This window comes from Crocodylus porosus, unplaced genomic scaffold (assembly GCF_001723895.1).
Source record: "Crocodylus porosus isolate Cpor-Errol unplaced genomic scaffold, CroPor_comp1, whole genome shotgun sequence".
Lineage (NCBI taxonomy): Eukaryota > Metazoa > Chordata > Crocodylia > Crocodylidae > Crocodylus > Crocodylus porosus.
The window spans coordinates 60,739,153-60,760,517 of record NW_017728949.1 but is presented as its reverse complement, the minus strand read 5'-3'; the positions used below and the strand labels follow the sequence as shown (position 1 = coordinate 60,760,517).

Sequence of the window (21,365 nt, the reverse complement as noted above, 5' to 3'; positions counted from 1 at the left end):
GACCCCAGTACTCTTTCCTGCCATGGCAGGGGGTCAGACTCGATGATCTGCTCAGGTCCCTTCCGACCCTAGAAACTATGAAACTATGAAAAGACAGGAGAAAGAAGAAGTGTGTAATTTGTTTTGTTCAATAGCACCAAAGGTGAACTAGATTCTTTGCAGCTGACAAAGACAGACAGTGTCCCAACGCCAGAATTTTACATTCCTGATGAAAATACAGGCCTGTCTCACTTCAACTTTAAAGAATTATTATTACTATTTAGTATGTATATAGCACAACTGTATACCCTACTGTGTTAAACAAGAAACAAGCCCTTACCCTATAGAACTTACATTTTAAGAGACATACCCTTAGCTGACATTAATTGCCATTACTGTCATTGATTCCCAAAAGGGATAACCATTTATAGAGGCTAGGGATTTGCCACTAAAGGAACAAATGTACAATACAAAGCAGTAGAAGAGCAAATAAATGTGCCCAAAGCATTGAATTATGCTTACAATAATGCTATAGAAGGGTAATGTCTGTATTTTTCTGTAAAGAAGGAAAGCATCTTGGTGTAACTTAATAAAATACTTGTTTTAAGTACAGGGAATGTCATGAAGAGGCATAATTTGGAGTGGAGGGAAGAGACAAAGTGCTTAATACGTCTATGACCATGAAAGCAAGCATTTCACTGGTTTCAGTGGGAATTGTGCAGGTCCAATTAATACAGTTTAGAGCAGTGGTGCTCAATCTTTTGGCCCCAGGACTCCGCACAAGTCAGGAAATTTAGCAGCAGGGAACAGCAATTAAAATGCTGCCCTCACTCCCTTGCCACCAAATTTCCAGATCTGTAGGGAGATGCACATGACATCAAAGGCAGAGCACCACTCTTTTAGAGAAAAACATGTCAAAGGTTTAGAGAGCAGAAAGTCAGTGACACTGGGGAAGTTTGTGCTGTATGCTCATGATCAGAATACAGGACTCAATGACTTCAGCTAACAAATCCGTATTTCATTCTTCACACAGCATTGGACCAGATGGTCTAATTAAAGTGAATGATTTTACCCGGAATCCTCAGGTCAAGCTGGAATAAAAGCAAAGCTTTCCAGCAGTATGATAGCAGGATAAATGAAGGAAGCTGCTGCTGAATAACTCTTACCAACTGGTCCTTCACTGACTTTTCTTCTGTCTGTTAATAAACAATTTGGCAAAGAATTCAATAAAACTGTGAGAGTGTAGTTTAAGAAAGAATGTTAGTGAAATGGAATCTTCTTACACACTAATTATTAAAGCATGTCATAAATTTTGTACAGGAAATTTTCCCCTGAAAACTCAATGTTTCTGAAACTGAAAATTTTGCCAGAAAATGTCACTTCCAAAAGACTTTTGTTTCTTCACAAAAAATTCAAAATGAAGAAAATAATTTTGAATCAATGTTTTGCAATAAAATGAAAAATGTTTATTTAAAATGTCATGCTATTTCTACACTGATTTCCCAGTGAATCTCAGATCTAGTTCAAGGTCTCAGATCATCTTAGATTGTGTGTCATGGTTTGCCTTCAGTGGGTGTGCATGTGTAGTCTGCAATGCCTCAAAACTGTTTGAAGCACTATAAACTGTGCACAGCGCACGCACACCCATTTGCTGCACTGCTAATTAACAGCACAGCACCAAAATTTGACACCAGGAGATTCCTGAAATCAAAAAACCCCCAAAAAACACTAGACTAAAAAAAGTGGTGCAGTGCATGCAGCAGATGCGTGCAGTGCCAGAAAGGGAGCCTGGCTAGCCAGAGCCACACTCGGATACTGGCTGGGCTCTGACTGAGTGGCCAGATTGGTGCTGCTGCTGCCTCAAGAGGCCCCCAGGGCCCAAGGTAAGGCTGTAAGGGCAGCACCCCAGCCTCTCCCACCCCATCCAGGTCAATTTGCTACATGCCACAGTGTGCGTGCAGGGGCATGCCCTGGGATAATAAGCAGGGGCACAAACACGTGCCGCCGCTATTTGTGCAATGGGAAATGCACACCTTGCATGTGTGCATTTATCTGGACACTCCCAGTATGTCTAAAAGACAGTCTATTGCTCCAGGATGAAACCTGTGGTCATGGGTATATTTTGAGAAGTGGGGTCCAGATGGTGTGGCATATCATCACATATAATGCAACGCATCTTTTTCTCCAGTTAAAGAAAAACACAAGCTTTACTAACACACCAGGTGGCCAGTACTATAGTATTCAATTTAAGATCAAAGCAAAAACATAACTACTGGACTGTGCACTGATTTCCTAGATTATATATACAGCTTTAAAGAGCACAGCAAGCTGGCAAAAATAGTCAAAAGATATTGTTCCATTAGTCCTGTAGTCATTATAGTTAAATATACTTCTATTACTCAGTTTCACAGGACTACATCTAGCCTTCTTGAACATCTTGACAGTTCCTCCAGCTTCACTGTCAGTCAGTCAAAAGTTTTTCCTAATACATAACTTAAACTTCCCCTGCTGCAACTTGAGCCCATTGCTCCTTGTTTTGTTATCTGCACCCACTGAGAACAGTCCAGCTCTGTCCTCTTTGCAATCCCTCTGCAGGGAGTTGAAGGCTGCTATTAAATCCCCACTCCACCTTGTCTTCTCCAGACTAAACAAATCCAGTTCCCTCAGCCTCTCCTCAGAAGTCATGTGCCCCAGCCCCCAAACCATTTTCACTGCCCTCCGCTGAAACAGAAATGCCACTGCCTTTCCCAGGGTGTTGGTTTAAAATTTTGGGTGGAGCAGGAATAAATGAGGGTACAACTGCACCACTGCACACCCACTGGATCTGCCCCTGCCCCTGCCCATGGTTGACATTTCAATCTTCTGGCACAATGGGAGTCTCCTACACCAAGGTTAAGACTCATATGCACAGGATACAGACCCTTTTCACGGACTCATCCAGGACTGTGGAATGAACTCACTCAAGAATAAGGGGCCATCACAAATCTTCCATTTCAAGGACAAGGCACATTTCTTTGATCATACCTCCTCTATCATAAGTATATAACAACCTATATAGTTAATAATCAAAGCAATCCAAAATCAGCTAACAACCAAAAACACAGATCAAAACTAAGAAAATGAAACATTCCACTGCGTGGTCTTCAGCCATAGGGATAAAGGGAGAGAAAAAGCAATACAGAAGGCTCAATACACTCCTAAAGGCATTCAGAGATACCACAGTGAAGGGTATGGTAAAAGGAAAGGGAAAGGACGGAGCGGTCTGATGGAGAAAATAGTGGATGGCTGGGTAATTAAAAACATAAAGCATATGCACAATGAGGCTGAAAATGATTGCTCCGGTAACTGTACTCCTGCCTTTTCCTAACCTGTGCATCAGTAGCATTGTGTCAGCACTGCTTCTACAGCCCAACTTTCCCTGCACCAGCGGTACTCACGCCTCTCCCCCCTCTATGTATCTCGCCCATTGATCTGACTGTGTCTGTAGAAATATTCAATTGTGATTTCACTCCAAATCCAATCCCATGGGGTAGCACTGGTAGCTTATCTAAAGAGCCTAGGCCCTTGGGCTGAGACGACAGCAAAATGTTCAGAGGCAACAAATTCTGGTATCCATTATTAGTGGTTTGTGTACAAGGCCCATGGCCTCTGGCGCACAGCCACACAGGTTGTGCCCAAGGGGAGCGAGGGGAGCCTCCACAGCAGCCCGGGGGCTCGACGGGACGGAGCTGGGCTGCTCTCGGAGAGGACAGGGCAAGGAGCATGGTGTGAAGTTACAGCAAGGGAGGTTTAGGTTGGGTATTAGGAAGAGACATCTCACAAGGAGGGTGGCGAACCATTTTGGTTGTTCTCTGCTGAACTCTCTCCCGCCAGAGGTGCCGGGCCCTGCCTCGAGGAACCACGAGCGCCTGTCCCAGGCGGAGCTGCACTAGGGGAGGCCCCTCCCGGCCCTGCCTGTCCTCATGCCCGCCCCGGGTGGCAACGAGCCCGGCCTCCGGACCGTGTCCCCTCGCGCTCAGGCCGAGCAGGAGGCCGCGAGGACCCTGCATCAACCCCGCTGCACGGAGACGCCGCTCCGGAGCGCTGAGGGGCCCCTAACTGCGCATGCGCACTACAAACCCCGCCAGCCGGGGCCGAGGGGGGAGGGACAAGCAGCGCCGGGCCGGGCCGTGTGACCACGCCCTCTTCCCGCTATTGGCTCCCGCCGATCTGCTTCCACCAATCCCGACCCTCAGCTTTCTAACTCCACCCCCTCCTCCCTCCCGCGGCCGCTGCCGCCTCTCGGAAAGCGGCCGTTGGGGCCAGCAGCAAAATGGTGGCGTAGCCCCGCCTCCTCCGGCCGCGGGCTCGGCCATGGCGCGGCTGGGCGCCCCCCGCCACAAGGTACCGCGAGTTGGGGGCTCCTGGGCAGCCCCGGGGTTGTCGGGGACTGGTCTGACGCGGGCTCGGGGTGCGCTTATCTCGGCTATGACGTCAGCTGCGCGCTCATCTAGGTTGTGGTGTCAGCTGTGAGCTCGGTTGTGACGTCAGATGTGAGTACACGTCAACCGTGCGCTCACCTGGGCTGTGATGTCACATGTGACTAATGCTGCGAGGGGAGGGCCTGTGCCTGGGGCCCCTTTTGCCTATGTTGACATGTCGTAGAGGCAAGACTTTGCTGCGGGGCCAGGCTCAGGCGTGAGGGCTTGTGTCCAGGGTGATGGTCGTTCTGCAAAGAATTTGGGCACTGGGTTTGTATAGGGATGATCCTGCCTTGGTGGGTCTTGGGCAAGATGTGATGGGTCTGGATGTAAACTTCCAATAGTTTAGATTGTACAGGATGGTTCAGGATACAGACAATCCTGCCCCTGGCAGGGAGTTGGACTAGATCAGTGGTTCCTGACCTTTTTAGACCGCAGACCGGACGTGACCACAAACTGCAAACCATTAGTGACCGACGTACCACAGACTGGTGGCCAACCCCTTTCTATACTGAGTATAACCGGTAGCCAACCCTCTTTTATCCTGAGTTGGTTGCCGGTCTGTGGTATGCCAGTCACTTCCAGACATCCAGTCCAGCAGCCAACCCTCCTGTGGACCACTAGCCCACCCCTCTCAGCCTGGTACCAGGACGTTGCCCAAGGGGTTGGGAACCTCTGGACAAGATGACTTCTGGAGGTCCCTTCAAGCCCTACTTCTCGGTGATTTCTGTGACTCAAATGGCTTAAAATCAGGTCATAAAATGCACTGATGTGTGGCCACACGTGAGCCTTACCAAGCTCTCTGCATGTGCTGCAGCTGCAAACAGTGCTGCTGAAGATCCTGCACATCCATAAATGGGAGAATTGAGCCCATAGTGTTGCTTGCTGCATCGCTTTCTCTAATTTCAGCATGTTGTCTCAGGCTTAATCCATTGATATGCCTTTATGATACTGTTCCTTTAAAATTAATCAAAGAATTTGTTATAAATATACTTTTTATGTAATCTACAGGTTCTTTCTTCAGGAAGGCTAACAGGAACAGCCAAACTGACAAATGGAAGAAAACAGTAAGAACTTCTCATTTTCTAATAGTGCACCTGTATGCATTTAAAATGCCCACATACATCACAACGTAGTATTTTGTTAACCATTCTTTATGTGTCTCTAATAAGTTTCTGCTGAAAGGTAGTATAAATTCCTTACCTCGTGAGCTGTCAGATAGACGAGACTTCAGTTGAGTCTAGTAGAATTTATGCTTGTAGAAGGAATACAGAATTATCCCCTTTAATAACCAACATCATCAATTCCATGGTACACTTACGTATTAAATTCACCAAGTTAGTCAACATAATTACTAATCTCATGTAAACTTGCTTGATCAAGGTCAGATCCTGCTCTGACTTGCTGTTGATATGTGCAAGAGTTGAATTATCTTATCTCAATGCAGAATTTGTCCCTTATCTTAAAGTATAGCTCATTGTAAATGTGGTTGTGTGGGGTTTCAGATAAGATACTGAATACTGAGCATTGGAGGGATTCATACTTTCTCTCTATATGTTAAGAGGATATAAAAAGTGAATTTCTCTTTCAGGATTGGGTTAAGAAAAGCATGCCATTCTGATGTAGACTCTGGATATTCTCTCTACTCGACTGACTCCGAGGATCAGGTATTTGAGGACTTTTTAATGCGAGTAAGAAAATAACAGACATTATTTGAAACATGTAATCCACTAAATGGAGGTTCATGCAGCAACAAAATTATAGCAAAGCAATAACAAATGTAATATATTTTCACTGATGACATGTAAATTAATCTTAACTGTGACTCACCCTGGGAACAATGCCCTCAAAATAGAACTTTGTTTCATTGTACTGTACCTGCATGTTGGAAAAAATGGGTACCTGTATTTTGACTGTAACTCTTGTTTTGTAGGTTGCGACTATAAATAATGGGCTTGATCGCTGTGCGGCTTTACTGCAGGGCATCTTGCAAAATGAGGCGACAGGTACCTTTATAAGTTAAGTTAAATCTTAATTTCTGTAACATTGTTTTGATTGCTTTTGTTGAATGGCCTTTGTTTCAACTATATTTTAGGAAAAGAAACTGTATGTCAGAAACCAGGAAAAGCAACTTTTGTTAAGGCTACTTCTAGACCATTAGTTACCAGAGGAAATACCTCAAAAAGGAAAGGACTAAAGAAAAATCTTCTTGCAGCCCCTGTGCATAAAGAAGTTGGTAAGCCATTTTTCTTCCTTTGCCCTTCACCTAAAAGTTTGATTTCCTTCTTTAAATGCTTGTTGATCGCTAACTTATCCACAGAGTTAATTAACTTTGTTATAATAATCTGCAACTTCCTACCTTGTTTTTAAATGCTGGTTTAGTAAAATAAACAACTAAGTTCCACTAATTTTTGTAGATTGTATTTAAATCAATGAACTGAAATAGTATCCTTCACTGTATGCACCAGACAATAACTTTATGAATGATTGTTCTTTTGAATGAGAATCGAGAGCTAGATTCACAAAAGGATTCTGGTGCTACAGTGTTCAGCAACTCTTGGAGCCTGTAAGTGCCTTGCTCCTGGTGGCATCCCCCCTTGTCTCTGAACACAATGCACGGGAAGAGTTTGGTGCGTAAAGGGGACATGCAGTAGCATAAGCAAAGATCCACCTAAGGTAGCCATTAAGAAAGGAGAGGAATTAAGCCTATGCCCCTTTCCTTTAGGCAGTGCCATACGTTACAGGATTCATTGTCTCTGCCGTCAGGCACATGAGTGATTAAGTGGGGGTTTTATGATTTGTTCTTCAGTTCCTGAATTCCAACACATAAGTGCTTTTTTTGGAATGGTCCTAAGATACTAGGGGGTATCATAGTGAGCCCCTTTGGACTATGAATAATTTTTAAACTTTATACAATAAAAGCCCTGTTATCTGGCATGAGTGAAAAATGGGGATGCCAGGTATCTAAAGTCCCGGTTACCTGAGGCTGGCTGTTTTTCGACTGGATGTGGGGTGGGGGGCCGGATATGGAGTGGCAGCAGTGCAAGGTGGTGGTGGTGGCTGCTGTGTGTGAGTTTTCCCCTCACCTTATGTCCAGCTGGATGGAATTCCAGTTAATAGGTATTCCAGTTAGGAAAATGTCAAATGACAGGGCTTTTATTCTAGTTCGATTTTTCTAGTTTTTTTTGTTTTGTTTTTTTGTGTTGTAAATAATCCTCATTGTGTAATAGGGATAAAAAAATACTGACTGGCTGCTCAGTCTGTGCACTGATTGAGACAGTAGCCTGTAAAAACAAAAAAACAAACAAACCACCCAGCATGTAATCAGGTAAACATATTTACAAGGTATCACAGGTTTGTTTGTTTCCAGTGTCACTTCTGGGGACGTGTTGTTTGTTTTTTAACTTAAATTTTATTAATGGGACTCTAAAAATAAAGAATGGAATGTGGAACTGTAGCTTGTGAAGCCATGTAAGTGTCTGTGGGGTAAAGAGACAGCTGAGCACAGTTTTGATGATCATAGCTATCATACACCCGATCAGAGCTGACCCTAGCGGGGTGCAGGGGCTGGGACAGATCAGCCCGTGCGGGGCCCCCTTAACACTGGATAGGGCCATGGGACTCGCACAAAGGTGGGGGGTCTCCGTGCTTCTTCTGCAGCAGGGGGCTGAGCCACCAGCTCCAGATGGGCCCTGTGGGAGGGGCTGCAACCACTCTGCCCGGCTGCACGGGCCCGCCCCAAAGAGTGGATCCTGGGCCATTCACCCCAATTTGCTGTACTCTAGAGACGGCTCTGCCTATGATAGTTGATTAAAAACGTAGACCCAAAGCCTTGGTTTTACAGTAAGACTACTTCAAGTGCTGTGGTCTGTTGCTTCATTAGGAGCCTAGAAGTCCAGTAGGATTCAGTTTTTTCCCTTTTTTTTGTAATTGGTTAGATGTTTACATCTCTGAAACTTGAGATCATAAACTGTATTTCTTTTACTTGGGGAGCTGTACTGGGTACACAATTGGGTTTTGTGGAGAAGTAAAAGAAAAATAACTTTCAGCTTTTATTTCATAGTGCCAGGATTGAATAGGAAAATCACCTCAAGTGCCAGACCTGCTGAAAAAGAGGGAGAACTTTCCAGTAGAGTACAAAATCAGTCTGTTCAACCAATTCATGTGCCTTTCAGTCAGCCCTCTCCTGTGATGCATCAAAAACTGTGTGAGCATGTGCAAACTCAAATGGCTCTAATAACGGGTCAGGCTTCACAGAGCTGTAATGGAATTTCTGCAAGACCTCCTTGTCCCATGTCAGATCCTGGTTAGTATGAATTTCTCCTTATAACTAGACACTTCTTTGTTTTTTACTTGCATTTGTTTTCACCGAAAATTAGCCTAACATATAACAATACTTTTTCTTCCAGGATATCAAAATGTTACAGCTTTTAATTATCGCTTACCTACCTCAACACCAGCTCTGTCCCCACAGCATTCAGCCAATCCTTTGACTATGCAGTCTGTAAGTACGTTTGTTTTAAACTATAAACAAAGATTTTAAGTTCATGTTGTCACCTGTTTCATTCTATGATTTTTTTTCTATTTGTACTAAATGTTTATGCTTTTTAGATGTTAACTGGAATTTTTTCATAAGGAAAAAATAGCTGTGATGTGTGGGTCACTAAATCAACTGTAATGAAAGTATAGCTCTAGTGATGTTACTAATAAAAAAATTAGATGATCAGGTTCACTGGCAAGCTAAAAATCGCCTAAAGTCCTGCATAGACTCAAAAATTGTTTTGCAGCTAACTGTCTTATTTCAATTAAGAAAATTGATAAAGTCTGTAGGGGGTGATTTCCTTTGAAGGTTATGCTAAAAGGATTGAGAGGAAAATAGGAGATGAACCTCTTGCAGGAGAGAGAGAAAGGAAGGGGAGAAAACAATGATATAAAGGTGTTGTGCTAAGAACATGGTTGCAAGCATTGCTACTTAATGTAGTACGTCTCCTTTAGATACCAAGAAAAAATGTAAAGGGCATAGCTCACTTCTGCTGGCTGAGACTTGTATGTTTGTATAGCGAATTCTGTAATGAATGGTTAGATCAAAAAATTAAGTTCTTAAGTCCAAAATTGCAATCCAAAAAATCCTTGGGCAGTAGTTGTCTAACTTTGCAGGTGTCTAAATTCACTATACAGGCAGTCCTCAGACTTACGACACAATTGGTTCCTGAAACCTGCATCTTAAGTGGAAACATTGCAACGTGGAACCAGTTTTTCCCATAGGAAACAATGTTATAAATGGGGGATTTGTTTCTGAACCCAGGCCCAGTACCCTATTTTCACCAAAAATAACCCAGAATTTTGTACTCGATTAATTATAAATGAGTAATATAGCTATGTTAATGTATTTATATTGTAAATAGCAATCATATGGATTGGAACGACTTCTTTCAGGTGACTTTGCCGGACTTTTTGAAAGGCTCTTGGCTGGAGTCTTCTCAGGCTGCAAGTTTTCTGGAGTCTTGTCTGCTTTCTTAAAGAAAGTGTCCAAGGAAGTTTGGACAGGTGTTCTCCAGGGAGATGGGTGATGCAGTGAACTTGTTCGCTGACATGGTGTGGCATCAAATCAAGTGTTGTAAAGTTCAGAAAGTTGAAACAGGGTGTCAGTTTATCAGCGTTGTAAGTGTGAAATGTGGCAAGTCAAGGACTGCCTTGTACACCATCCTTTTTGACCTGAAAGTTCCTCAGGTACCTGCAGAAGTGGGTATATGTGTTTGCACGCACACATGCATCCACTGAGAATTTAATGTACAATCCACAACCACTTCAAGGAGAAGGAACTGGAGAAAAAGTTTTCCCCCTTCTCAGCTGAGTGTCCTGACCACAGGCTTATGAAGTCAGGTTCCCTCTTGACCTCATGAATCTTATGTTTTGGCCACAGTGGCTGAAGCTCAGCAAAAGGTTTTGGGCATGCACTCACACTGTCTAGCCTGTAATGTTATGGTTAGGATACTCTCCTGAGAGATGGGAGATTAAGGGAATTCAAGCCCTGGTTTGAGAGAGCCTATAACTCATTCAGGCCTCCCTCTGCCTGGGTGAAGAGGCTTTAACTTCCATGTTATTGTGTAATAACATAGGTAACTCTCATACCAGCTCCTCTTTTGTTGTGATTTTTAAAAGTGAGCCCCACTTGCTTTCAAAGAGTATTTGCTGCCTTAACACACTTCTGAGCTGTGGGGAGAGGTGGGTACATTCTTGAAAACTTGCACTGCAAAGTCATCAAGTCTTTAGTTAACTCAGTTTGCCTTTTAATTACTCCTTAGCACAGTGGAAGGTTAGACTGTGCAGGCTGAATAGATTTGCTACTTATTACTTGCAATATAAAAATAGCCCAAAAGTGAACAAGATCACATTAGCTTTTAAGCATTAAAAGAAAGCAGGCTGCTACCTTTTTTTTGTTTAATTAGCATATATTTTTGCTTAGGGTCTTCCTCCTGATGGTTGCAACCAGTGTGCATCACAGATAGGAGGAACTGTGTTTTTCCCAGGAGTTTCTGCAGCTGCTCCTACGGCCCAGGTGCAGTCTGTCACCACTGGTCCTGGGATGATGCCTTGTGTACCTCCAGCCATGTCAAATAATCCCCCAGCACCTCTGTTCCTTCCCTCATCTGGTAACGAGATGTTGCCAACCCAAGGAAACCAGGAGCAACGAGCAAAGGAGGCAGACTTGATAAGATGCATACAAGCTCACCTGACTCTGTTACAGCCACATGAGGCAGAAAATAACAAGGGTGATGAGAACCACCAGAATCTTGGTCCAGCACCATCCCAAAACTTGGATTCCAGAGAAGAGGAAACTGCTGCAGAATACAGCGAGGGCACCACCAGTGAAGAAGAGGACCTGAACATACTGGATATAGCACCAGTAAGAGATACCAGCTGTCAGACAAGTTTTAAGAAGAAAGTTTTAAAACCTAAAAAAGCAAGCCCAGAAAAAACAGCCCAGAAAGTTAAAACAGTAAAATATCTTTTGGGAGAGCTCAAGGCACTGGTGGCAGATCAAGGTAAAGATGGTTTCATCAGTACATATTTATAACCCTGTGTGCTATGGTATGTGGGTGGGAGTGAACTGTTAGAAATCCATAATATACCAATACTAATGCAGGATTGACTACTGAATTTCAGGTGTTACAAAATTACAATTCAGAATGATTTTTTTTATAAGCACTGTCTGTAACTGAGCTGTAGGCTTTGGTGTGAAGAAGCTAAACGTGAGTTTAACATCTTGGACAACAATAGATTAAAAATACTCCAGTTTTTCCATAGACATTCAAGCATTTTCCTTGAGAAGGGAGCACAGAATAATGTGATCAGAATGTGGAGGAAGTCCCATGGAGGGCTCAAAAAGAAGGTTAATGCTGTAATTTTAGGGCTCTGGAGCATATATAGTTCATGAAGTGCAAATGGTGCTGGGCAATTTAATGATATGCTAATGTTGGAGGGCAGTAGAGTTTACATTTAGACATTGCAGAAATAAATGTGTGTAAATGTGTAGTGCATGTTGCTATTCATGTTACTCTTTTCTTAAAGATGATTCAGAAATGTTGAGGCTGATAAGTGAAATTGATGGCTGCGTGTCATTGCTGCCAGCAGTAGTTGGAAGTACAAATGTACAAGCTGAAATAGCACTTGCTATACAGCCTCTCAGAAGTGAAAATGCCCAGTTGCGGAGGTCAGTAGCCAAGTTCAAAACCACGTGTGATGTTGCTAATTAACTTCACAGTTCTTAACTGTACATTGTAGAATAGTTCTGTGGAATTCCAGGCTCATCTTGTTTTTGTCCACTTGGCATTCATATGAAGGGCTTTTGTTTATACATGTATAGGTTGCTGTATTATATATTCTTTTAAATCGCTTATTTACATTTAACTGAGCACAAATTCTGTTACTCTTTATGTGGTGTCTCATATATCACTATTTCATTTCATGCAATTTGACTAAGAATCCTACTACACATGAATAGTGATGCTTTTATTCCTCTCTTTTTTTTCCAAGTGAAATTGTAGTCTGCTAAAATATGTCTACACGGCATATCTGTGTAATGCTAAGCAAAGATGCCCAAGCCATCTCTGAATGAGTTAATTTAGGAAACAGTTTAGCAGCATTAGTGCAGCTTAGCTGGGCTGAGTAGCCCTGCTGCACAGAACTGCCATACTAATAGAACTAGATTATTTCTGATACCTGAGCTACCTCTGGTATTTCTGCATAGTGCTTCATGGTGCCACATGCATGTGTGTATCTTTTAGTTGAAAGCACAGAACAGGACAAGAACCATGACTCAGATCTCAGCCTTGGACTGAAGTAAAGCTGGAGAGCAATTACTGTGTTTTCTCACATACAGCACGCCCCCAAAAAGATAAGCACTTTGTATTTGAAAGGCAGAATTATGTAAAAAGATCTTTCCTTGAAAGTAATACTAAGTAGTTGTAACTGAGTAACAGCAGGTAGGGAGCCCCGTGCACTTATAGGACAGAAACTACTATTACCATATTTCCTCACTTACAGTATGCCCTCTGTCCCACAAAAATTCCTGGCAGCTGATTTTTTGGGGAAAAGCATGTTCTATACAAGAAAATATGGCGCTTAACCCACTTGGGTCTCAGATTCCGTATTTTCATTTTACAGCTAGGTATGTACTGCCTGTATAAAACATCACAAAGTTTAACTTCACATCATTCAGACATGAGCAGAGGCTCTCATCACAAGTTAATTTTAATAGAGATAGGCTAGATGTTCTGGAGGATGCTTGGTGTAAGCTGTGAAATTTTTTTTTTTGTTTGAACTTGAGTGTAAGGGGTGGAATTTCAGAAATGGGGAACCCAGTTGTAGTTGTAAATCATTTTGAAAGAAGCAGGCATGCAAACAGCTAGTTTCTGCATCTAGTTAGTAGTAGCCTGCAAGTTTTAACGCTCATTTCTTCTACCTATATTTGAGAACTTGGAATCCTGTTATGTTATCTTTTTGGGGGAAAACAAAAAGAGGAGCATAATTTTTAAGGATTCTCTTTGTCGAATAAGCTTTATTCCAAGAAGCAATCCACCTTCAAAATATAGTACTAAATAGTTATCATACTAGTATGTAAAGGTGTAATAAGGGTCTTAGACAACTTACTCTTGAATGCTGAAAATAACTTATTTCAGAACAAATACAAATGAACCTCTTCTCCCCTGTCAAACTGGAGTGAGGTTGCCAGGTTTGAAAATGGCTCACTTGGTGTAAAGAAAGGTACACGTGCCTTGTTTGAGAACGTAATTCATTAAAAAGTTTTTGCTGTCTGAGTCTAATAATGTATTGTTGGTTTCCTTTTTTAATTAAGTTAGCAAATTTGTTACATACAAACCCATTCTGAAATACAGTTTCTTTTGAACTTGTTCTGTACTTGGACTTTCTCCACAATTTGCTTTTAGGAGAGTAAGAATACTGAACCAGCAGCTCAGGGAACGAGAGCGAGCTGAGAAGGAATCCAGCCAGGATTGCCACTTTGAATGCAAGTACTAGTGGGCCTTGGATAATGTTCGGGGAATACATATAAAGATTTTGTTTAAAATATGTTGAAAATGGTATCTGTAAAGAGCTAATCTTTTTGTTCACCTTTGGCTGATACCGGCACTCAGGAAAGAGGCTATGATCTGAATCTTGCACTCAGACCCACATAAATGGGTTGTTATGCCTATTTACAGCTCTGCTGAAGTTACTGGGGGGGGGAGGGGGGTCCGTCACAGACATTAGGGTCCTGTTAGGGTTGATAGATAGATGATTTACCAGACCACTGGAGTGCATAGAATGCAAGTGCCTATTATATCTCTGTAAGCAAAGGTATCTTACTAGGAGTTTTGAACTACTTTATGCACCAGGCATCTGAGCTTACAGCTGACCTTAAAAGAGAAATGCAGTTTTCCTCTGATTTTTTGGGGGAACTGGGCAATAAAACCAGACAAACCCTAGATTGACAGTATGTCACTTTAAAACAGTTAATCTCTTCCCAATTAGTATAATGGTGGGTAATGTTACTTGAACAGCAGTCAGAATATTCCAGTATCTTGAGAAGAGAAATAATGTTACTTGTAAAATTTGAAGTTCAGTACTGTACTTAAAAGCAAGGCACCAGTACAGAAGTAAATAATTGATTCAGCTGTACTTTGAGACTATGAAACATCACTGTACATTCTTTTTTTGTGACAAGGGGAAGCATGTTGGTACAGACTTACAGGTTTAGGCTGTATCAAGCCATGTACAGGGATATTGCTGTCCCTAGTCTTTTGTAGGGCTTCTCCTGTTTTCATTGCATCCTGTAGCACAGGGGTGTCCAACCTTTTTGAATGTGGGGCCAGCTCATGAACTTTTTGTCACCCAGTGGGCCAGCGAACCACTTCCTGTGAGGTCTTTGAATATGGTATCACATCAGGAAGTGATGTCACATAACCTTTGACATCAATGAAGTTGCAGGAAGTGACAATGAAATGGGTCTGGAAATGTGGTTTAAAATCCAAAATAAAAACAATATAAAGCAACAATGAAATAATACCAAACATTTGACTAAAAGAAACACTTTTGCTTCTACTCACTTCTCAATGAATGAAAGAAGCATAATGCAAGTCGACAGATCAAATGTGGGAAAGAGATCAGCCAGAGTGGAAACTAATCGAAGCAACAAAATATGGGCATTTTTGAGAATAATCTTCAAGAAGATCTACTTTTATTGAATTAATAACTTGTTAGTAACACATCTTTAACAAGTTGAACCCCCAGTCTGGCACAAAGAGAAACAGAAGCAAACACAAGCCAAACACTGGACAGTATTTTTACAAAGATTTTTACCTGCTCCAAATTTATGTTGGAGCCCAGATCATTCATGCTCTATTCTTGAGCATATTGTTCAGTCTCAAAAGAATATACAGCACAGCTGCGGGGGCTCAGCCACAGTTTTCCCTCCCTGGTGGAGCCCTGCCAGCCCATCCTATCCCCTATCAAGCAGTGGCTTCCCCATGTGCTGCTGCATTTTTCCCCCTACCTATGCCAGCTGGTCCCAAAAGGCAGGAGGCTCCACCTCTGCTTCTGCTGGCCAGTCGGTCCAACCCAGCCGGTCGTCCCCAGCAGCATGTGGGAAGCCAGCTTCAGCTTCATGTTGCCCTGGATGGGATGGGCCCAGCTGGGTCAGTACCGGCCAGGAAAAGCAGCATGCAGCTGAAGCTGGCTTCCCACGTGCTGCTGGGAATGGGAGGAGGCCAGCCAGGTTGGCACTGGCCAGCAGAAGCAATGGCGGAGTCGTGTGCTGCTCGGGACTGACCGGTACTAGAAGGGGGAAAATGCAGCTGAGCCCCTGACGCTCCAGCCAGGCTCATCCTGTCCCGAGTGGCACACGGCTTTACTGCCGCTTCTGCTGGCTGGTGCAGACCCGACCGGGCTCCTCCTGTCCCCAGCAGCTTGTGGGAAGCTGCTTCAGCCACATGCTGCTCCGGATGGGACAAACCCAGCCGGGTCAGCACCAGCCAGGAAAAGGGCCCTGCCTGCCTCACCTCACCGCTGCCCCGCCACCACCGCCATGGAGCGTGGAGCAGGTGCCAGGACTCCTCACCTGTCCCGAGCAAGGGACCTCAGGCCAGAGAAAATTGCTTGGCAGGCCACATGTTGGACAAGCCTGTTGTAGCAGTATGCTTTAAAAGAGTAGAGTAAATTTGTCCTTTAAATACATTTATTGTAAATACATAGGGACCTGCGTCATAAGAAAAGATTTTTAGTGGAAATCAACAACGGTGTCTTTAATAGCTGCTATCTAAACAGGATTATTTTCTTTAAAGATTTGGGGCTAATGGAAAAATAAAAAATTGTCAAGCATCAGATGGTAGAGAACAAGAGTTGCATCGCTAAAATTTGATTTATGCTTACATTTTACATGAGATTTGTTGCTTTGTAATTGAATTGCTGTAATCATTTATTCTTTATAATTTCTTAAAAATCTGGATCCTCTCTTAAATTTTAATAGTTACAAATGATGTTAGTTTGGGGCATTAAAATGAAACTTTTAAAAAAATGGCTGCGTCTTTTTATTTCCTGTAGTAGTTTCCCTACAGTCCCTGAATACAACACTCCAGAGTCAACTGAAGGAATCTCTGAAGGGCCTCGAATCGCTTCAGAATAAAAATGAAGAACTCCTTAAACTAATAGAAAGCCAGAAAGAAGAAAACAAGCAGTTTGCAAAAATTATTCAAGAGAAAGATAAAGAATTGCTTGAAAATAAGCAGCAGTTTGATATTCAAGCTACAAAGCTCAAAATTGGTATGTTTGGAACTCAGTTGTAACACAGTGTTTTTAAATGGACCCCCCCAATGATTATATAAAATTCTACTTGCAATTTTAGAAGTGGATGAGGCATTGGGAAATGTGAAGAACTTCCAGTTTAAATTGGAAGCCTCAGAGAGAGAAAATCAGATCCTGGGTATAACCTTACGTCAGCGGGATGCAGAAGTGAACAGACTGCGTGAACTGACCAGGTAATTTTGGCCACAGTTTGTCCCTTTGCCATTTCTTCCTTACTTAAGATTATTTTCAATAACCTTACAGGCTTCCCTACTTTGTAATTGCATCCTATTAATAGTTTTTTAAGTTATTTTGTAAATGTATTTTTATGTGTTGGGATAGTAGTTGGAAAAACTTGTCAAGGACAGGGCCCCACTGATACTGTCTGCCCAATAAAAAAGGTAGCTTTCTGAGTCAGGAATGTATAGGGCTCAAAGTACGCAACCAGTGAATGGGATGAGTTCACCTGCATGAAGATACCAATAAAACTGGCAAGGTTTACGGTGTGCTCCTTTTGTACACTGATGTGGGGTGTGTGTATAATTCATTTAACTGCAGAATAAAATGGTAGTCCCAGATTGTTGCCTACTGCTTATGTTGCAACACACTCAAGTTATTTGAGTAGCTGTTAAATGCACAAACTACTTAAGTGCATAGCAGTTTTGAGCTCCCCGTCTACTTTGTAACTTAATTGTACTCTGCCTAACTGCATCATGACAGACCTATTAACTTAGTATCTTGTTGTACTGCATCTTATTGTCTCAGAAACCATAGAGAGGAAGTGCCTTTTAAAGGGCCCCTGTTAGAAGCCTGGAAAATGAAAGCTGACATAAAATCATAGGAAACATCAGAAAAAACTTCTTCACAGTTAGGGTGGCCAGAATCTGGAATGGGCTCCAAGGGCGGTGGTGCTCTCCCCTACCCTGGAGGTCTTTAAGAGGAGACTGGACAAGCATCTGGCTGGGGTCACATGACCCCAGCCATTTGTCCTGCCACTGGTAGGGGGGCAGACTTGATGATCCTTCCAACCCTACCATCTATGAAAGTAGGGCTAGAAGGGACCTCACGAGTCCAGCTCAAGGCAGGATCATCCCTGACAAAACGAAACTAAGTGGCATGAAACCGACTAACTCCTGTCTCCTAATTTTCAAGGTTTCTTGCAGTGATTACTATTGAAGCTGCTGAAAGCCTTGAAAACTAGTCATTTGGGGATTTGCTACATTGTGTGCTGTCAATGCCATGGCAATAGCAACTCTCTTCGTTTTCAAGGTTACTAAAAGCCGTTACTGTAAGACACCATCAAAATGAAGGGAGCTACTCGGGTTTGGGGTTGCTCATACCACACAACTGACAGTGCTGCGCTCAGTGCTGTGTCCTTACTGAGCACAGATTGCTTTACAGTAAGAGCACACTCCAGTGCACTAAGCGGGTAACCTTTTTTTCAATCCAAAGATACGCAGCTAAATGAGTAACAGTAGTAGAAAAGCAGAAAAGTTTACCAGATTTTGGCCACCCTAACTGTGAAGAAGTTCTTTCTGATGTTTCCTGTGATTTTGTCAGCTTTCATTTTCCAGGCTTCTAACAGGAGCCCTTTAAAAGGGCTGTTGGCATGGTTTCTGAGACAGTAAGATGAAGTACAACAGGGTACTAACAACAGCAAGAAAAGCTGTCTAACCACTTGTCTAACCAGCACAAGGCAGGATTGGCTTCTAGCTACCATGGCAGATCTAGGTTAATAGGGCACCTGCAATATGCATGGCGGGCCCCAAAGACACAGAACTAGGGGAGGCCATGGTCCTGACCAGCTGGAGTTAATTCCTTGAAATCTGCAAGGTTTAGGAACTAGTTCTGCAGCCTGTTGAACAAAAAAAAAAAGCCTCCTTTCTCTTGTGAAAAGGGAGAAAGTAGGAAAAAATGTCCTTAAAAAGAACTTGGCAGAGACTTCCTCCCTTCAGGAAGTGAAGTAGAATGAGTGCTTACCCTATCCCATCAGTTGGGGGAATGACTACAATATAATCAATTACTTTTTGGACAGTGCTGTTTACTTACGTGCACTGGCATGTTGATTCTGGTTGTCCAAAATTCAGAGTATTTGCCCAATATAGCATATGTCAACCTTTACTAACAATTGTCAGACTTGTAAGAAATAAGATTTGTGAGGTGAAATAATATCTTTTTATTGGACCAACTTGCATAGTCAGGAGAGATAAGGGACAGTTTTTTTGGCTTCATACAGCCTTCCCCAGACCTGAAAAAGAAGCAGTCACTGTGTCTAAATCAGGGGTTCCCAACGTTTGTGCCCAAGGGCACATAGGAATTTAAAAGTGGGCACCAATATGAATTCAGCCAGTCCATCTCTCATGGCCGACTCAAGGTAAATTCATAGTTTTGTTTGGAGAGGGAGTAGTAAGCACCATTCCATCGCTGCGTCAGTCAGACTGACAGCCCCAGTTTGGCAGCTGTTGTGCACAGCCTGTGGAAAAAAGTTGAAGTGTTGCTGTTCGGAGTTCAGTCAGCAATGACAGCATTTTTTGGAATAATAATTTTTACTGATTGTGAAAATGCGTGTGGGCACCTAAATCTGGGGGGTCGCGCCCGTGAGCACTGCGTTGGGAACCACTGGTCTAAATCATAGACTTTTATTATTGAACTTCTAGAGAACATGCTTTTCTGTGACTCTTTACTGTTGGCCGCCAGGTGGTGATATTGTAATATCTTATTACATGTCAGCATAGTGCAAATCTTCCTATCTGTTGGAACAGAAGGCAGAAAATGAGGAGTAACAGTGACTAACTTGTGTATGTCTGTATTTAAATATTTTATTTTTTATAGAAAGCTTAAGAAGGACTTCTTTCCACTTTTTCCAAGCTCAAAAGCAGATCCCACACCTTAACAAAAACATAGAACATTAATGAGATGCTGGATCTTATGCTTTACAGAAAGGTGACATTCTCTTGCCAGAAAGCTATTTATTCCTGATCCATTCACCCCAGCAAGCAGGAAATTAATCTCAAGACCTGCACTCTTTGTTCTTCTCATTACTCATTTGGTAGACAGGTTTCGCTGAACCAAAGACTGGAGTTTAGTAGAGTTTGAATAAGTTAATGCTGTATCAGTCTTGCGCTGTTGTAGAGAAAATGCAAATTAGTATTAAATGGTCAGTGCGATCTGTTAAAATTTTAAACATTTTTGTATAAAATGTCTGTGAAAAGATCCATTAAGTACAAATGACTAATTTAATAAATTGCTCTCCACAGAACTTTGCAGAGCAGCATGGCCAAGCTTCTCTCTGACCTCACTGTAGACAATGTGAGACACCGACCGGGTAAAGGTCTTACAAAGTCTCTTCTGGAAGACTATGAGAAACAGATGCAAACCAACCCCTTCCCTGTGAGTACTTCAATAATGAGTTACCTTAAAAAGTTAGAAACTGATTGTGTTTGGACAAATGAGGAACCTCAGTTTTCACATAAAATTGGAGAATTGGAAATGCTACGGCTAGCCCATGAAAAGCTTTCTCCTGATGGATCCCCTAAAAAAACTACAGTCTTTGGAGAGGAAATACCAGCCCCAAGGATTCTACCTCCCCTATCGAAAGAAGATGGTGAAACTATTAGTGATTCTGGGACTTTAATAGAGGAAGAGCACAAAGTGGATGAAACTATTTATATTCCTTTGACCAGCAGTGCCTCTAAAAAACAGCCATTAGTAAGTGAAAAAAGAATTTGTACCCAGCACCAAGTTAATGCAGCTTCCAAGAAGTTGGACTACAGCTGTGGGCTCTCTGACTTTAAGAAGCAGAACGACTTTGGGATTTTGGATGATGCAAAAATTTTTGGTAAGTTCACCGGTGGTTACGATTTGAAAAAGACTACAGAAAATACATCTGAGGCCACGAGGAATTCCACCAGGCTGGAAGGAGATCGGATCCAAATATGGCCAAAAGAAATAATGATTGGATCTGCCAAAGGGTTTACAGATGAGCCAGACAGACCTCAGTCTGACAAACGCCCGTACGCTCCTATGCCACACAACAAAGAAAATTTTCAGAAAACAGGCAGTGAACTATCTCCCGACTCTAGTTTTTCTCTTTTTGATTGTATGGCGGGGAAGTCTGAATGGAGTGTGTCTTCCTTCTCAACATTTACTTCACGAGATGAAGAGGACTTTAAAAATGGGTTAGCAGCCCTGGATGCCAACATAGCTAGATTACAAAGGACTTTGCACAACAGTGTGCTGAAACAATGACTGTGAGGAAACTGAACGGGCTGTACTGGTCCTGATAATTTTGCTACTTTTTTAATACTTTAATTAGTACAGTTTTTGGAATGTCTGTTTTTATTGCGATTTATATGCAAATGGTTGGTACCTAACAGAGTTTAAATTATGTATGGAACTTAGTTAAATAAATTAAGGTGCTATGTTTCTTGTAATCAGTGCAAATAATTTTATTTAATTGGAGGAACTTTACACTTTACTATTAGTACTGTCTTGTCTCATCACTGTATGTGGTCATTTTAAAGAAACTTACACTGTGTGGTGTTCCGATGTGAACTTTTTAATTAAATGATGGATGAAACATTCTCA

At 42.4% G+C, this 21,365-nt stretch overlaps 2 protein-coding genes across 3 annotated transcripts in view; both read left to right on the top strand.

The window, feature by feature from the left end:
- The window catches only part of LOC109323245 (ropporin-1-like), a 23,585-nt gene extending 21,925 nt beyond the window's left edge, over positions 1–1,660 (top strand). Inside the window, exon 6 of the mRNA XM_019554701.1 lies at positions 1,013–1,660. Within this exon, the coding sequence (XP_019410246.1) occupies positions 1,013–1,079 (67 nt within the window). The 3' untranslated portion in view covers positions 1,080–1,660. The remainder of the gene's footprint in view (positions 1–1,012) is intronic.
- A 2,597-nt stretch (positions 1,661–4,257) lies between these two features.
- On the top strand, positions 4,258–21,365 carry CCDC14 (coiled-coil domain containing 14). 2 transcript variants are annotated; one of them, XM_019554307.1, is made up of 13 exons: positions 4,258–4,362; positions 5,451–5,506; positions 6,031–6,106; positions 6,373–6,445; positions 6,535–6,675; positions 8,503–8,745; positions 8,849–8,943; positions 10,906–11,485; positions 12,012–12,153; positions 13,889–13,968; positions 16,539–16,757; positions 16,840–16,972; positions 20,036–21,365. In XM_019554307.1, the coding sequence occupies exons 1-13, from the start codon at positions 4,333–4,335 to the stop codon at positions 21,024–21,026; spliced, it is 2,859 nt and encodes a 952-aa protein (XP_019409852.1). In that variant the 5' UTR covers positions 4,258–4,332; the 3' UTR covers positions 21,027–21,365. The 2 variants fall into 2 exon arrangements, with proteins under 2 accessions (XP_019409852.1, XP_019409853.1); XM_019554308.1 differs by lacking the exons at positions 4,258–4,362; positions 5,451–5,506; positions 6,031–6,106; positions 6,373–6,445 and having other exon boundaries at positions 6,587–6,675; positions 8,489–8,745.